General features: G+C 37.1%; 1 protein-coding gene across 17 annotated transcripts in view; it reads right to left on the bottom strand.

Moving 5' to 3' along the window:
- Positions 1-5,085: 5,085 nt before the first annotated feature.
- Positions 5,086-15,498, bottom strand: part of PHKB (phosphorylase kinase regulatory subunit beta) — a 262,064-nt gene continuing 251,651 nt past the window's right edge. For all 17 annotated transcript variants that reach the window (XM_047834570.1, XM_047834577.1, XM_047834565.1 and 14 more), the window contains 4 exons: positions 13,248-13,377; positions 9,301-9,408; positions 6,601-6,741; positions 5,086-5,955 (listed from right to left, as the gene is read on the bottom strand). In XM_047834570.1, the coding sequence (XP_047690526.1) occupies positions 5,818-5,955; positions 6,601-6,741; positions 9,301-9,408; positions 13,248-13,377 (517 nt within the window). In that variant the 3' untranslated portion in view covers positions 5,086-5,817. The remainder of the gene's footprint in view (positions 5,956-6,600; positions 6,742-9,300; positions 9,409-13,247; positions 13,378-15,498) is intronic.

A 15,498-nucleotide genomic window follows, 5' to 3' on the forward strand; every position in this document is an offset into this window, starting at 1 on the left:
GCAATTTGGCCATCTTCCACAAATGGCTACCATATTAACCTTGTTCAAAGTCATCCCAGCCCACAGGAATGGGCAAGGAGCACAGGGCCAGGGGGTGGAGGGTAGAGGGGGCAAGCATGGAGACTTATGGACCAGGCTGAGAAGTGGCACTGCTTCTGCTCATATCTCATTAAAGAACATTCCACTAAAGTCACAAGGACATACCCTGTGGGGTAATAGAATGTGTGGTATATCTGAGCAGCCATATATGCACAGCTGTAATTCTGTTACTATGGAAGTGGAGAATGGATTTTGATGGACGGCCAGAAATTTCTGCCATGATGTTGTTTAGTTTTGTATACAGATTTAGGCCATTTGAATTCTAGTACAAATGTAATGCTTTTTTACTTTTAATTAAAAGTGGTCTGATATTAAAGTGGAGAGCTGCAATGATAAGGGATCTGGACACTGTCATTTTTGTTTTCTATCTTTTGCTAGATGGTTAATTTTCTGAATGCTACCCACCCCTCCTACCAGGCACCTTCTGGTAATTTAAAACTGCTTGTATTTCAAATGGTAAACTTAAAAAAACTTTATTTCTTGATTATTAACTTTAAAAAATGAAGTGAATAATATGTCTTTCTGTGAAAAACAAGGAAATTAACTCACTTATACTTCCTTCTCAGCCCCTACCGAGTTTTGTTAGCCTTCTGTATGATTTTCATCCCAGTCCATTAATTACATCATTTTAAATTGCAAAGTTTTTCTTTCAGGTGACTCTTTTCTATAACTGTAAATTGCCTTGTTATTACTGTTAATTTTATATTTTAATGGATTAACAATTTATGAGTACTTCTTATGTATTATGTTTTCTCCATTACTGCACTATTCACATTGATTCTCTTGGTTTATTGGATTTCGTCAAGTGTTATTTTCAAGAAAGATTCTCAGTGTTATGATTCCTGAGTTACTGTATATTTAAGAATTCTTTGCCTTTACAACTAGGTGGGAAAAAAAATCTTAGACCACCCTTATTGTGTGATGTTGAACTGGTGTGAAATTGAGCCCTAGAAGATGATTTTTTTTTAATTTTAACTTTTCCAAGATGTGTCAGTGTTGTTCATTTTGCATGAAATTTTTCCAGAACAATGAAAGTTCTTCTTTATTTAGGAAAAACTTTTTGTCTTTGAATTTTTTTTTCTTCTGTGTCAATCGTAGCTTTCTGTACCCATGGATACTAATTTTCTTTATGTTGGATCAACCTTCTCCACCCCCGTGTAGATCCTTTTCCATCAGCAGTGACTCTGATTCTTTTTTTTTTTTAACGTTTATTTTTGAGAGACAGAGTGTGAGTGAGGGAGGGGTAGAGAGAGAAGGAGACACAGAATCTAAAGCAGGCTCCAGGCTGAGCTGTCAGCACAGACCCTGACGCGGGGCTCTAACCCCTGAACCTCGAGATCACGACCTGAACCAAAGTCAGTCACTTAACCAACTGAGCCCCCCAGGTACCCCTACTCTGATTATTTCTTATGAAGTAAGACCTTTCCACAGCCACAGGAAAACTAATAATGTCTGTCACTCTTTCTCTTCCCCTCCTGTCTTATTTTTCTTCATAGCATTTATTACTATGTGTTACTATGTCCCCAACACCAACTAGAAGATAAACTCCACGAGGAGAGGAAATTTGTCCTTTTTTTCATTACTATGCCAGAACAGTGTCCAGCATACAGTTGATGCTCAATAAGTATTTGACTGAATTATCTCAAGCTCTCCCTGTATGTCAGCAATTCAGTTTTCAGTTATGTATATTTTGTTCTTTGCTGTTTCTAATTTATGAAACTTGTTTTGTCAGCTCTGTTTTTCTATCTTATTGGTTGTCTTATTTTGTCTTTGATTTCTTCTTTCAATTCCTTTTCTCTTTAATTTCTTTGAGAGCATTGAGCATAGAGAATGAGTTCCGTATCTGTTCTTTTTTTTTTTTTCTATAGTATTTTTACATAGTTTATAGGTAGCTTCTTTCCATCTTTCTCATGATTGGCACAAGCAACTTTGTGGGCACCTGGATACAGTGTGGGCAGTATTCTGAACCTTTTCCCAATCTGAGCTCTTTTGTTCTCTCTTAGCTATTTCCAGCTGAGTCCCTCCTTCTCAGGCAGTCTTAAGTGCCTAAGTTTACCCAGTTTAGAGGAACAACTGCATACTATAAGGCACCATCTTTGGAAATGGGATATGCCCTTGATTAGGCAGAGTGAATTCAGGTCTCATAGTATTAAAACAAAATTTCAGGGATGCCTGTGTGGCTCAGTCGGTTAAGCATCTGACTCAATTTCAGCTCAGGTCATGATCTCACACTCATGAGATTGAGCCCCGTGTGGGACTCTGCACTGAGCATGGAGCCTGCTTGGGATTCTCTCTTTCTCCCTCTCTCTTTCTTCCCCTCCCCCACTCACTCTCTCTCAAAAGAAACATGTAAAAAAATAAAATACAATTTCAGAAAAAAAAAAAGGGTAGTCATAAATCTAATCACCACTGCCCATAAGCTCCCTCTCAGGCAACAAAACACGGGTCTGTGGTACTAGTTCTCAACTATGTATTCTTATAGATAATTGGTTCTGGGGATTGTGGTCACCCTTGCTCTTCATCTACCACCCTCCCAGATGAAAAATCAAAATGGCCACTCCCAATAGCAATTTACTTCCTTGGGGAGCACAACTATGGCAGTCATGCAGTTTGTGCACTGCACAAAGGTGCTCAGTTGAGAGGGCAACAGGGGGACTGAAATCCAGTTTACACTTGGATCTCTGACACACATGTCCTGGGATGGAGTTATATCTGTTAAGAGAAAGGACTTTTTCCTTTGCACAAAGGTGTTTAGCCCTGTGCCCACAGGGTTAAGTATGCCCCAAAAGGGTGCCTTTTCTAACTCACACAGATACCACGTGGGTTGGCAGCAGCACTGTGGGAGATTAATGCCAGATGGTGATATGTGTAGTAGGGGAAGGACTTCCACCCTGGAAGGACATTTTCTGTCTTTTTCCCGTAGACACTGACTCCCTTATCTGATTCCCTCCAAATGCATTAGGTTTTTCATAATTTATCTACTTGCCTTATCCCCACCTTGTACAGCTTCTGCCAAGAGTATAGGAGCCAAATACAAATTCCAAGGAGTCTTTTGTCTTCCTGCTGCTTTTCAGAGTTTATGGTATGAGGTTGTATTGCTTCCTCTGTTTGAATGCTGCTGGTGTTGTTTTGTTGATTCTTCCTCCCTCATTTCTCATTCATGTTTTTAGTTTCTAAAATAGAGTAGTTTTATGATCTGGCTGCATACTAACATGCTACTTCCAGTCTCTCCTTGATTTAGATGTGGTCTCTCTGTGCTGCCATAACTGTGCTCTTTTATATGCCATCTATTTAATATGCATGTTCATGAAGGGCTACAAGCATGTCTGAACCTACTCTTTAGAGTTCTGGTGAAAAGTTAAATTTATTCAGGTGTTCTAGAAATGTTATTTGGTGTCCATAAGGCACTGCAAGTTTATCACATATTGAGGATGACATCAAGATGATCCCACACTCTGATTTTTAAAATTGAAATACGACTTCTTCAGACTTAAATAAAATGGAAGTAAATCTGGAAAACACTATGTTTCTTAAAATGATAGCTCTGGAAATGTAGTTGAATTTGATATTCAGTCAGGAGTTTCCAACAGACGTTGCTAGTACAATAAACTTACACAGTGAATCTGCCATTGTGATAGAGGAAGCTTTAAATCAGATTTAAATCTTGTCATGCCTGGATAAATGGGCTAATATTTTCAGTCAGTCTCTCGTACAGCTGTTAAAACATTTTAGCTCTGTAGGTCAAATGGGACTTCTAAAATTCATATGAGTCCTGTGTTCTAATTCTCACTATATTTTGCTTCTCTAGTTAGAAAACAGACATTGCACCTGTTGGGATGAGCACTGGGTGTTGTATGGAAACCAATTTGACAATAAATTTCATATATTTAAAAAAAAAAAAAAAGAAAACAGACATTGGCTTCTGTAGAGGTGTACATCAAGGATTACTGATCCCATCATATCTTTCAGTACAATAAATTTTGAGTTTCATCTAAATACAAAGTTGGTACATATGTCACAGATTCTGAATGCCTTCAGCAACATGGGAAAACTAGAATTCTGCATATGTAACATATAAGCAGGAAACTAAAACTCATTCAGGAAATATACATTTGCATTCGATGTTTGATTTCAATAAAGACAGTGACAGGTTTATGGCAACTTTGCTCAGCTTATCAGACTTTTTAAAAATTCTTAAAAATACAACACTTTCCTTCCATTAGGTTTCAGCAAATATTAAATATTCCAGGGTTTTTTTTTCTTATTTCCAGTTTCTCCAGCTATGAAGTGTCAGTCCTCAATTCTCCATGGGTTTCCAGTTTAAGGTTTTTTGTATGCTTGTTTTTATAAACAAGGTTCATTATTATCTTTTCATAAACTCTCTTAATTTATGAAGTAATTATCTTCTTTGTCATATCGCTCTCCTTAAGATGTTCTATAAGGTTAGATTTCACCTCATTCTTCTCAATTTTGCCAACCAGTGCATGTATGATTTTTTATGCGAGATCCAGGCAGTACACTTCAAAGTTATGAGAAACGTACCTGACTCTGCAATTTTTCCCATGTGCTGAAACATCCATTTATTTGATATCAATTTGACTTGTTACTGAAGCCACTTGTCCTATCTTTCTTAGGCCCTTTCAAGACTCTAAAAATGGGCTGCATTCTTTGTGTAACAAGTTTTACTTCTCAGGTGATAGTTCCATAATAAGAATGGTCAGAAAAATGATTTTCCTGGGTCCATGGCTCAAACTAATGGGCTGTACTATAACATTCAGTAAGGAAATAAATTGATAAAACTTAAATGTTTAATCTATTTTCTAGTTTTACTAAAGTTTGCTTAAGTAAATTTCATAGCAAAATATGTGTAATGGTAGGTACCATATATTCTCTTCCATTCTATCTCCAGATCAATGAAATGGAAATATTCAGGAGTAATAAACTTAATATCGTGAACATGAGAACAAAAAGATATATCCAGATATATTCATTAATTCAGAAGTAAAATTTAATGATTTTCAATTTTTTTTACTAGTCCATACTTCTGAAAAATCTTACATATGCCATATTTTTAGTAAGAGCTCAAAGAAAAATGTCTAATCAGGTATAGATTACACTGTATTTTAGTCCAACCCCTAAAGTCAAAACAAATACACAACTATAGTCATGTTTATAAGGTAAAAGTTGTACAATAGTTCTGTATACTAAAATTTCATCAACAATGCAGTTTTTGAGAATCAAAACATTAGCTGGCAGATTTGCTTTTATGATTTTTAATATCTTTTTTAGTATAACAATGATACTAAGTTAAGTTCATCATTCTTTCAATATCCAGTATGCATCACTAGCTGACAAATTCATTTTAATGGCAGTAAGGTGGGAATTTAGTCCAAAGAGCAAAGATTCATTTTGATGAGTTATTTGATCATAAAACATGCAGTAGTGAACTTTCAATTCATAAACTATTTCTATCATTCAGTAAAGATTATTATTGTAGTTGGCATAATAATCATCAGAACTTTTTTCCACCTAGTTACAGCATTTCTTACCATTAGATTGGCTATGGAGTGCAAGAGGTCCAGTGGCTCTGCCAAAGACGTGGCAACCACCTCACCAACATACTCAGTCCATACATTAATGGTGACCTGAACTAAGCTTCAACACAAAAAACACACTACTAGAAAACATGTCTCAACAGAACCTTTTACACCATTCTCACTAGCTAACCAGACATGGGTCATCATTGCTTGGTTTGACTTCTCCTTCTAGCAGCAAATTCATCACAACCTTTGTCAAATAGCTGCATGTTCCTCTTTTTCCCAGTGGGGGAGTGTTGTAAAAGGAAGTCATGTCATCCTACAAAAGAAAACAGTAAGCAAGTCGTTTGATTTTTTGTTTGTAAAGAGTTGACAGGTAGAATCAGTGTCAGCCTAGGGGGGAAAATAAATTCACAGAAAGATTTCCTTGTGGAAAACAGAATCTTGAGCTTTTCTTTCATTTTCCTAAGGCATCTTCTCAGCATATAAAACAAAGACAGATGTTTTCAGTATTCTCTTTGCTGATAATTTTTATTTACTTAAAGAACCTTTTTACAGATGAGCATAAAATATTAAACAGAGAGCCTGGAAGGGACTATATTAGTAGTATACACAGCACCAAGGTAGCCTGTTACGCATTCCCATCCTCCCCAGAATTTAATTTTATAGTCTTCTGGAATCTATGGCTCCTTTCTGGTAAAACAATTTTAACTGCTAACTATAGAAAGGAAATTTATGTCTTCCTAGTTTTCTTTTTAGTCAAAGCTTCATAGCTGAACTGACTAGTAATTAACTAAAACATATCACTAATTCCTCAAATAAGCCAGACTTCCTCCTTGCCCCTCGAGTACTACATTTTGCACTCTATAAATCTGTTTTGTAAGTTAAATGATAAGAGATTAGGGATATTTTGAAGAGTTGAGACAATGAAAAAACTCTATAAAAGGCTGTTTTATCCACTTACTTGTTTTTCAACTTCCTTTAGTCGACTCTCGTCTTTTTGAAATTCATGAAATGCTTCTTTCACCAGTTTGTCTAGATCTACTTTGTCTTGAAATTCTAGCTCAGGGTTTCTTTCCAGTACAATGGATACAACCATTAGTAACTAGAAGAGACAGACGTTGAAAGCCAATTATATGAACCATAAAAACAACACAGCCTGGACATGTTTTCATTCTTTAGTCAGACTAATGGATGATCCTCATATTCCATAATGTGTTCTGCACGATGACAGGTTTTTGGATCATTGTGAATGGAATATTTCTAATCTTTTAAAAAAATTTTTTTAATGTTTATTTATTTTTGAGAGAGAGAGAGAGAGTGACAGAGCTCGAGAGGGGAAGGGCCAGAGAGAGAGGGAGACACAGAAACTGAAGCAGGCTCCAGGCTCTGAGCTGTCAGCAGAGAGCCCAATGCGGGGCTCGAACTCAGGGACTGAGAGATCATGACCTGAGCTGAAGTGAGATGCTTAACCGAATGAGACACCCAGGCGCTCCTGGAATCTTTCTAATCTTAAAAACTAGTAGCATAAGCTCTGTTTGGAAACTGCACATTTTTTTTCATTGTATATATCTTTATAGCTGAGCAGAAATGTTTTTTACTTAAATGAAACTAAGAACTTTGAAAAATGATTTTCCTAATCTTGTCTGTAGTACATAGTGCCCTGTTCACCCAAAGTGCCTGAACATTCTTGCCTTTGGGCATTAATCCTTGTTGGCAAAACACTAAAACCAGTGTCCAGTGGAGTGGAGGCTGCCCTAGAAGAGGTGGTAGGCAGCAAAGCCAAAGAAGGCAGGTGAGAGTTCAGTGAAGCCTCTAATCAAATGACTTGGAGCCCAGCACCCTAAAATGAGTATAATACTGTGACATCACAGTAGTTTCTCAGGGTATGGTTATGTTTTAAAAAATACACCTAACTCTGACCTCTTTGATATGAGTACTATTTGGTCTACATGACTTAGTTTAATGCATCATCCTATTGTTTGTCTATCTCATACATTCATCCTAAGTACTAACATTCATTTTAATTTTTTTTTCTTTTTTAGGGCACCTGGGTGGCTCAGTTGGTTAAGCATCCAACTTCAGATCAGGTCATGATATATGGTTTGTAGGTTCAAGCCCCACGTCGGGTTCTGTGCTGACAGCTGAGAGCCTGGAGCCTGCTTCAGATTCTGTGTCTTCCTCTCTCTCTGCCCCTCTCCAACTTCTACTGTCTCTTTCTCTCAAACTCTCCCTGTCTCTCTTACTTACAGAGTGTAAGTGGGAGAGGGGCAGAGAGAGGGGGAGATGCAGAATTTGAAGTAGGCTCCAGGCTCTGAGCTGTCAGCACAGAGCCCGATGCAGGGCTGAAACTCACAGATCACGAGATCATGACCTGAGCCAAAGTCAGACGCTTAACTGACTGAGCCACTCAGGTGCCCCACTGACATTTTTTTAGATGACAAACCATTATACACAAAGACTGTGTCTGAGTACACAATGCTTGGTAAAGACTTTCTGATCTTTATTATGCCTCCTACTTTGCATATGGAACAGGAAAAAAGACCTCATAATTCCAAATTTGGGATTCTTCCTGACTGTACTTCAACTAAATGCTTCCAAAACAGAACCTGAAAGAACCAAAGGCAACACTTTCAGAAAAATTCAGGTGTCAAAATGTGGAAAATCTTGGGGCAGGGATTTAGCCAGGAGAATATGAAGTGTTGCTCTAGTTCTGAAGAAAAATTTCTTCTGCAAAGGGACCCTCATTTTGGTCAACAAGAAGGACCTCCATGTCCATTGTAGGTCCCAGATGCTGGGCACTAAACACTGAAAGGCTAACAGCACAAGGAAGGCTTTCCAATAACCCCATCTCTTTCTGACCCCAGTCTGCCTGACTTCCCACATGCTGCTGATACTGTTTATGAATCCTGGCACATCTGAGATAGGATTGAATCTCACTCCACTCTGGCTGTAGGTCCAGACACGCTGCATTTCAGGTGCCACAACCAGTTTGGCATTTACTGAGATCTTCTGTATCACTAAGACATGTTACCTACCCACAAGAGACACAAAGTCTACCCAGAAAAAGACACAAAGTGAAGATGGACTATGTATTAAATCCATTCATTATGGGAATTCTCTATGTATTCAGCATAATGTTTTAAAATGGCAAAAGAGCACATGTATACACGTGCATGGATGTGTGTGTGTATTTGAGCATTTAACTTTATATAAAATAATGATACAGTACAAAATTACATGTATTCTCTGTTCACAAAGGATGTTTGGAAAGATGTCCCTCAAAATATCAACATCAGTGATCTATTGCTACTGGGTATGGGGAATTTTTTTCTTTTCTGTAATTTTCTGAATTAAAACTTTATATAATAGTCATGTGCTATTTCTCTAAACAGAAAAAAAAAACCCTGAAATTAAAGCAAACAGGATAAGGTTGCTTCCTCTGTTTTTTAGTGGCATTCATGCACTTGCCATTGAAGGGCACTGAATTGTTCATGTACTTTGACTTGAGTCAAGGATGGCTATATCCTCCAGGACTCAACTAGAGGAGATCGGGATAGGTAAGGAGTAGAATTCCTAGTCTCTTGGGCAGTTTCTTTTATGTTAGTTTTCAGGGAACAGATAGAAAGCATTTCTTCAGCAATCTACATTTCTAAATACAAACCTCCACAACAATCTGTCTGTACTTTGGCTGGTCAATATTCCCCAACATATCTTCAACAAGGAGAGAGAAATTCATCTCATACATGGTCATATCTGACAGGGTTGGTTGCTGGAAAACAATAACTCAATATTAACATGCATTCTTACACTGTGGTTTCCACCTAATAGAGGAATTTCATTTTCTCTTTTTTTAAATTTTTGTTAATGTTTTAATTTATTTTTGAGACAGAGAGAGACAGAGCATGAGCAGGGGAGGGGCAGAGAGAGAGGGAGACACAGAATCTGAAGCAGGCTCCAGGCTCTGAGCTGTTAGCACAGAGCCCGATGCGGGGCTCGAACTCACAGACTGTGAGATCATGACCGGAACTGAAGTCAGACGTTTCACCGACTGAGCCACCCAAGCGCCCCTTTTTAAAAAAATTTTTTTTAATGGTTTTATTTATTTTTGACACAGAGAGAAACAGAGCATGAGCAGGGGAGGGGCAGAGAGAGAGGGAGACACAGAATCTGAAGTAAGGAATTTCATTTTCTAATCAACAATCTTTTTGAGTTTCTATAAAACCTTAGCATTTTCAGCTATATGACTGGATTTTATATATGTCAAACTACTGAAGCCAATCAGCTGACTATTGTGATAAATTAAACCTCTTGTTTTTAGTGGTTATCTTCACTATACAAGTGTTAAGAGAGACGGGCTATCTTGGAAATCCACTTCAATACACAAAAGGAACAGCCAAAACTTGAGACAACAAATAGAGTACATATTGCTTTCAGAATTAACACAAGAAGTTATGCTTGCTGTCACACTTTACCATGTAAGTCACTTGCTACTGATTTACATCATTTCTGTGGCAGATCCTTTCTGAGCTGGCAGCATAGAAATGCATACAAATAAGCAAAAACAACATTACATGTAGAAATGGCAAGAAAACACAGAAAAAAAGCTAAAAGAATTTACTCTCTATATTTCATTTAAAATGAGAGTATTGCATAGTCTTCCACTCACTTTTTACAAACCAAATGAAAGCATCAAATAAACTCAAATCCAAATCCAAATTTGGGCATGGTGGATAACTCTCAAAGGATTGAAGAGAAGGCTCTAAATGTTAGGTTTGTATGTTGGAAAGCAGATGTAGTCACCAGACTTATTACCAGAGATGAAGAAATGATGAGTCATACTTATTTGCTTCTACTTTGATGATTTACAGTGAACTTGATCGTAGCCTCAGAACAATGTGTATCTACTTACTACTCCAAATGGGATCTAGCAGGAAAGTTCCCTTGAAATCAAGTAACAGCAAAGTTGTTTGGCCTGGTATAATAATGCACCAGCCCTGTAATTCATTATGGTCCATCTACTGTATTCTGTATTCAATATAATCTAACATATTATTAATGTTTACAGGTAGTACCTAATTTGGGGAAAGTGAAGCCCATTTGTTGAACACAGTATTTATAATTGTTTATATGTCTAGCAATGGGATTAGTAGGGCTACAGAAGTTAAGGAAAATCCTGTCATGGTTTCATATCAATTTCCTTTTAATATATCTCATTTGAAAAGTCACCTAGCTATCATAGCAACTATGATAAATCTAGAGAAGAAACATCAAACTTGCTTTATTTCCCACTCTCTGGAAGAACTTAGGGTAGGCAGTATAGCAGAAAAGTTAAGACAAAAGGCTTAGAAGTCAAATTACCAGGGATAGGGCAGGGGATAGGTGTCACACTCTGGGTCAGCTACTTCCTAGATGTATGACCTTGGGAAAATCACTTTGCTGGGCCTCATTTTCCTCATCTGTCAAGTGGGAATAATAAAGTACCTATACCAAAAGATTGTTGTGAGGATTTTAAAGGAGCACCTAAGAAAGTGTGTGTGTGTGTGTGTGTGTGTGTGTGTGTGTGTATATATACATATATATATATATGTATATATATATATATATATATATATAAAATATAAAAATACTTGACATGCACCTGCTGTTATTGATGTTAGGAAAGAAAGAAGACAAAATATAAGTGGCCTGGGCAATCAGACAATTAAATGAAAATCTGGTAGGTATTAGTGGGGGCTGGGAAAGCAGCTAACAAAAAGGTTGCCATAGTCCACTGTATGTAGACACAAAGCCTAACAGAAGAAGTAGAGCATGAATAATGGAAGCCTGTTCCCTGCTCATAGGAGACAGTGCTGCTCCACCCAATGATCACAGAGCATCTGGGAAAGGAATAGGGCACCTATACTGGCAACCAAATACAACCACTCAGTAGTTTGTTAAGAATACTTTTTAGAGCCTAAATGTCCATCAACTGATGAATGGATAAAGAAATTGTGGTTTATATACACAATGGAATACTACGTGGCAATGAGAAAGAATGAAATATGGCCTTTTGTAGCAAGGTGGATGGAACTGGAGAGTGTGATGCTAAGTGAAATAAGCCATACAGAGAAGGACAGATACCATATGGTTTCACTCTTACGTGGATCCTGAGAAACTTAACAGAAACCCATGGGGGAGGGGAAGGAAAAAAAAAAAAGAGGTTAGAGTGGGAGAGAGCCAAAGCATAGGAGACTGTTAAAAACTGAGAACAGGGGCGCCTGGGTGGCGCAGTCGGTTAGGCGTCCGACTTCAGCCAGGTCACGATCTCGTGGTCCGGGAGTTAGAGCTCCGCGTCGGGCTCTGTGCTGACATCTCAGAGCCTGGAGCCTGTTTCTGATTCTGTGTCTCCCTCTCTCTCTGCCCCTCCCCCGTTCATGCTCTGTCTCTCTCTGTCCCAAAAATAAATAAACGTTGAAAAAAAAATTTTTTTTAATGAAAAAAAAAAAAACTGAGAACAAACTGAGGGTTGATGGGGGGCAGGAGGGCGGGGAGGGTGGGTGATGGGTATTGAGGAGGGCACCTTTTGGGATGAGCACTGGGTGTTGTATGGAAACCAATTTGACAATAAATTTCATATATTGAAAAAAAAAGAATACTTTTTAACAGGTTTCATTCATTAAAAAAATAAGTCATAGATTCATAGTTCAAAATTTGAATGGTTAAAAAAGGTTTTCAGTGAAAAGCCCACCCTGTGTCCTGTAACCACGGTTCCCTTTCCCTAAGGCAAAGAAAAGAATGTTACCAATTTCTTGTGGGTCCTTCCAGAAACACTCTGTGTATGTATGTATGTGTGTGTGTATAAGCAGAATGAGTAAGATGTCAGTATTCAACAAAATAACTAAATCAAAGAAGCAGGCCAGTTCATATAACTTGGGAAACCATTTGAAGGAGGGGGCACTAATTCATTTGGACCAAAGGTAAATTATATCTTGAGTAAATTAAATGATTATCTCCTGACCTAATGAGTTATTACACTTTTCACATTCACTGAAATTCACAGTCCTTTCCTTATCCATAGCATTACTAAGTCAACTTGCTTCTTAGTTCTGATTTGGTTCTGTATTCTGAATGTATGTTTTACCAATTGTGAGGTCCCCTAGCACTAGCCCACTATCACCTGGTGGTAAAGAAGTACCACCATTCATAGCAATGCCAACATAAGAAACCCTAAGTTCACTAATAAATAAGGGAAAGACAGTTGCTTGGCAAAAGGTTTGGGCACATGGTTCCTTTCAACACAGAGCTTCCCTGAAACATCTGAAATATAATAACACAAAATTGTTTTTGATTAAATACAAACTTTAAGCAAAATATCCATTTGGTAAAGCAAGGCTTTTGTATAGAGGGGCACTAAAATTAAAGTAACTCAGACTGGGAAAATATATTTCCAATCCAATTGATTAGGTATCTTACTTTCTAGTATTTCCTCCCTTCAGGTATCTGGATACCCTTCCTTTAAACACTCTTAAAAACCGGGATAAGCAGAAAGGTTATTTGCAATGCAGAGGGGGAAAGAATTCCCTATGCCCTTAGGTCCCTTTAAATGATACAAATATAATGGGGCTGTACCTGTGGCAAATGCTTCCCAGCTACAATGATACCATTGGGAGTTCGCTCCAGGATCTGCCATACTCGGTCATAGAACCCAGCGGGAGTTCTGTTCAAAGACCCATCAATCTGACGCCTGTTCAGCCAACATCTGTAGACCAAAAGAAAATGCCTCAGAGTTGAAAAACAAGCTTGTTCTGGTAGAGAGCAGTGTTTTCAATATGGATTAATTGTTCCAATAGGGTAAGCAATAAAAGCCAAAATCCATCAATGATGCATATCTACCATGTGTTACAGAGGTTACTAAATATTTCATAGTGAAAACAGAGCTTGCAGGATAGGAGAAAATCCCCAAGATTTTAAAAAATTTAATAGGCAAAATGATATTCTCTAGTAAGTTATAAGGTTGCTCACTATGTGATCAAATAACTTCCTCATATGCAAAGAAGCTCCATTTAAAAACACAGAAGCAGCCAATTTTGAAATAACTTCATGTGGTCCTTATATGCAATAAAATATAAACTTCATGAAAGCATGGACATCATATGGCTTGATCACTCCTATATACCCCTCCCAGAAAGATGATTAATAAACATTTGATAAGTAATGAAGACTCAAAAAAGCATTATGTATCTAACGAAATATATCTTGGTTTAAACTTTAAACTTTACATTCATTTTCTATTTAAATATGGCCAAAGTACCAGTGCTGAAAAATCAGCTACAAAATCTTACATGTCACAGTAATCACACCATAGTGATAAGCCAAAATTCTAGATCTCTTATTTCCATGGATTAAGTATTACATCTTAAAGATATAATACTCACAAATTGCTAAAGATGCAGAACTTGCATAATTTGAAAAGAACATACAAATGACACAGTAGCATATTGTTCCAAAAGGTGAAGCTAGGAACAGATATATACTTTTTATACTTGGTATTAAAACAAGCATCAAATGAAATATACCATCAGCCACAAGGTAAGTATGTGACCAACAATATTTCTAGGTAGGAAAATGACTATGCAGGAGACAGTATACTGAAAAAGATTATTTTGGTTCTGATGGAAGAGGACCAATAAAAATTTAAACTGCATAAATGAGTGAGGCATCTTTTTTGGATGCACAGATTTTTTTTTGGCAGGCCCAGACTTGTGTGGCTCGGTTCAGTGCTATGCCAAAGAGAAAAAGCCCAGAGGTGTAGGGGTTCCTTGGTGATGTTTTACTTTGGATAATGGGTGTGCAAACTGAATACCCAGTACTCTGCATTTGATTTTTTTTCCTATCCCCTTTGTATGGCAACCAGAAAAAATGGTATTTTCAGAGTTCTATACAGTCACGATTAATATTATAAAAAGGAGATGTTTGCTTAGAACAACAAAATAGAAGTGTGTGAATACTCATAATGGAGATGAAGAATTATTTTTGAGGACCTCTCTTTTGTTTTTATTTTTTGGCTTTTTACTTTGAAAAATTTTAGACTTACAGAAAAGTCAAAAAGTAATTCACAAAGTTCCTGTATACTCAGCTTCCCCTAGTCTGTTATAGTACATAACAACTATCAGAACCAGGAAATGAACATTGACACAGTACTATTAGTTACGGATCTTATTCAAATTATGCCATTTTACCACTAAAGTCCTTGTTTTAGTCATGGGTCCAATCCAGGACCCCACACTGCATTTGATTTCCAAGTCCCCTTAGGTTCTTCCAATCTGTGACAGTTCCTCAATTTTCTTTCATCTTTCATGAATTTAACATTTTAGAAATGTCAGTTACTTTGTTGAATATTCCTCACTTTGGGTTTATCTGATGTTTTCTCATGATTAGAATTAGATTATGTATTTTTGGCAAGAATACCTGGAAGTAGTTGTGCCTTTTCAGTACATTATTGTCAGGGAATACATGATACTGATGTGTCTTATTCCTGGGATGCTATCCTTGATCATTTGACTAAGGTAGAGTCAACTGGGTTTCTTCATTATAAAGTTAATATTTTTCTTTTGCAATTAAAAAGTATCTTGAGTGGAAATACTTTTAAATTATACAAATTTTTCATTTCTCATCCTACTTCCACCCACTAAATTTGAGCATCCATTGATGGTTCTTGCTTGCAACAATTATTACTATTGTATTTGTCTAATGATGAGTTTCTATTTTCATCATTCCATCTACACTTATTAATTGGAATTCTACTATCAAGAAGAATCCCTTCTATCCCATTTATCTATTTATATCAGCATGGACTCTTGGACATTTATCCATGGGTTCT

Source organism: Prionailurus viverrinus, chromosome E2 (genome assembly GCF_022837055.1).
Source record: "Prionailurus viverrinus isolate Anna chromosome E2, UM_Priviv_1.0, whole genome shotgun sequence".
Taxonomy (NCBI): domain Eukaryota; kingdom Metazoa; phylum Chordata; class Mammalia; order Carnivora; family Felidae; genus Prionailurus; species Prionailurus viverrinus.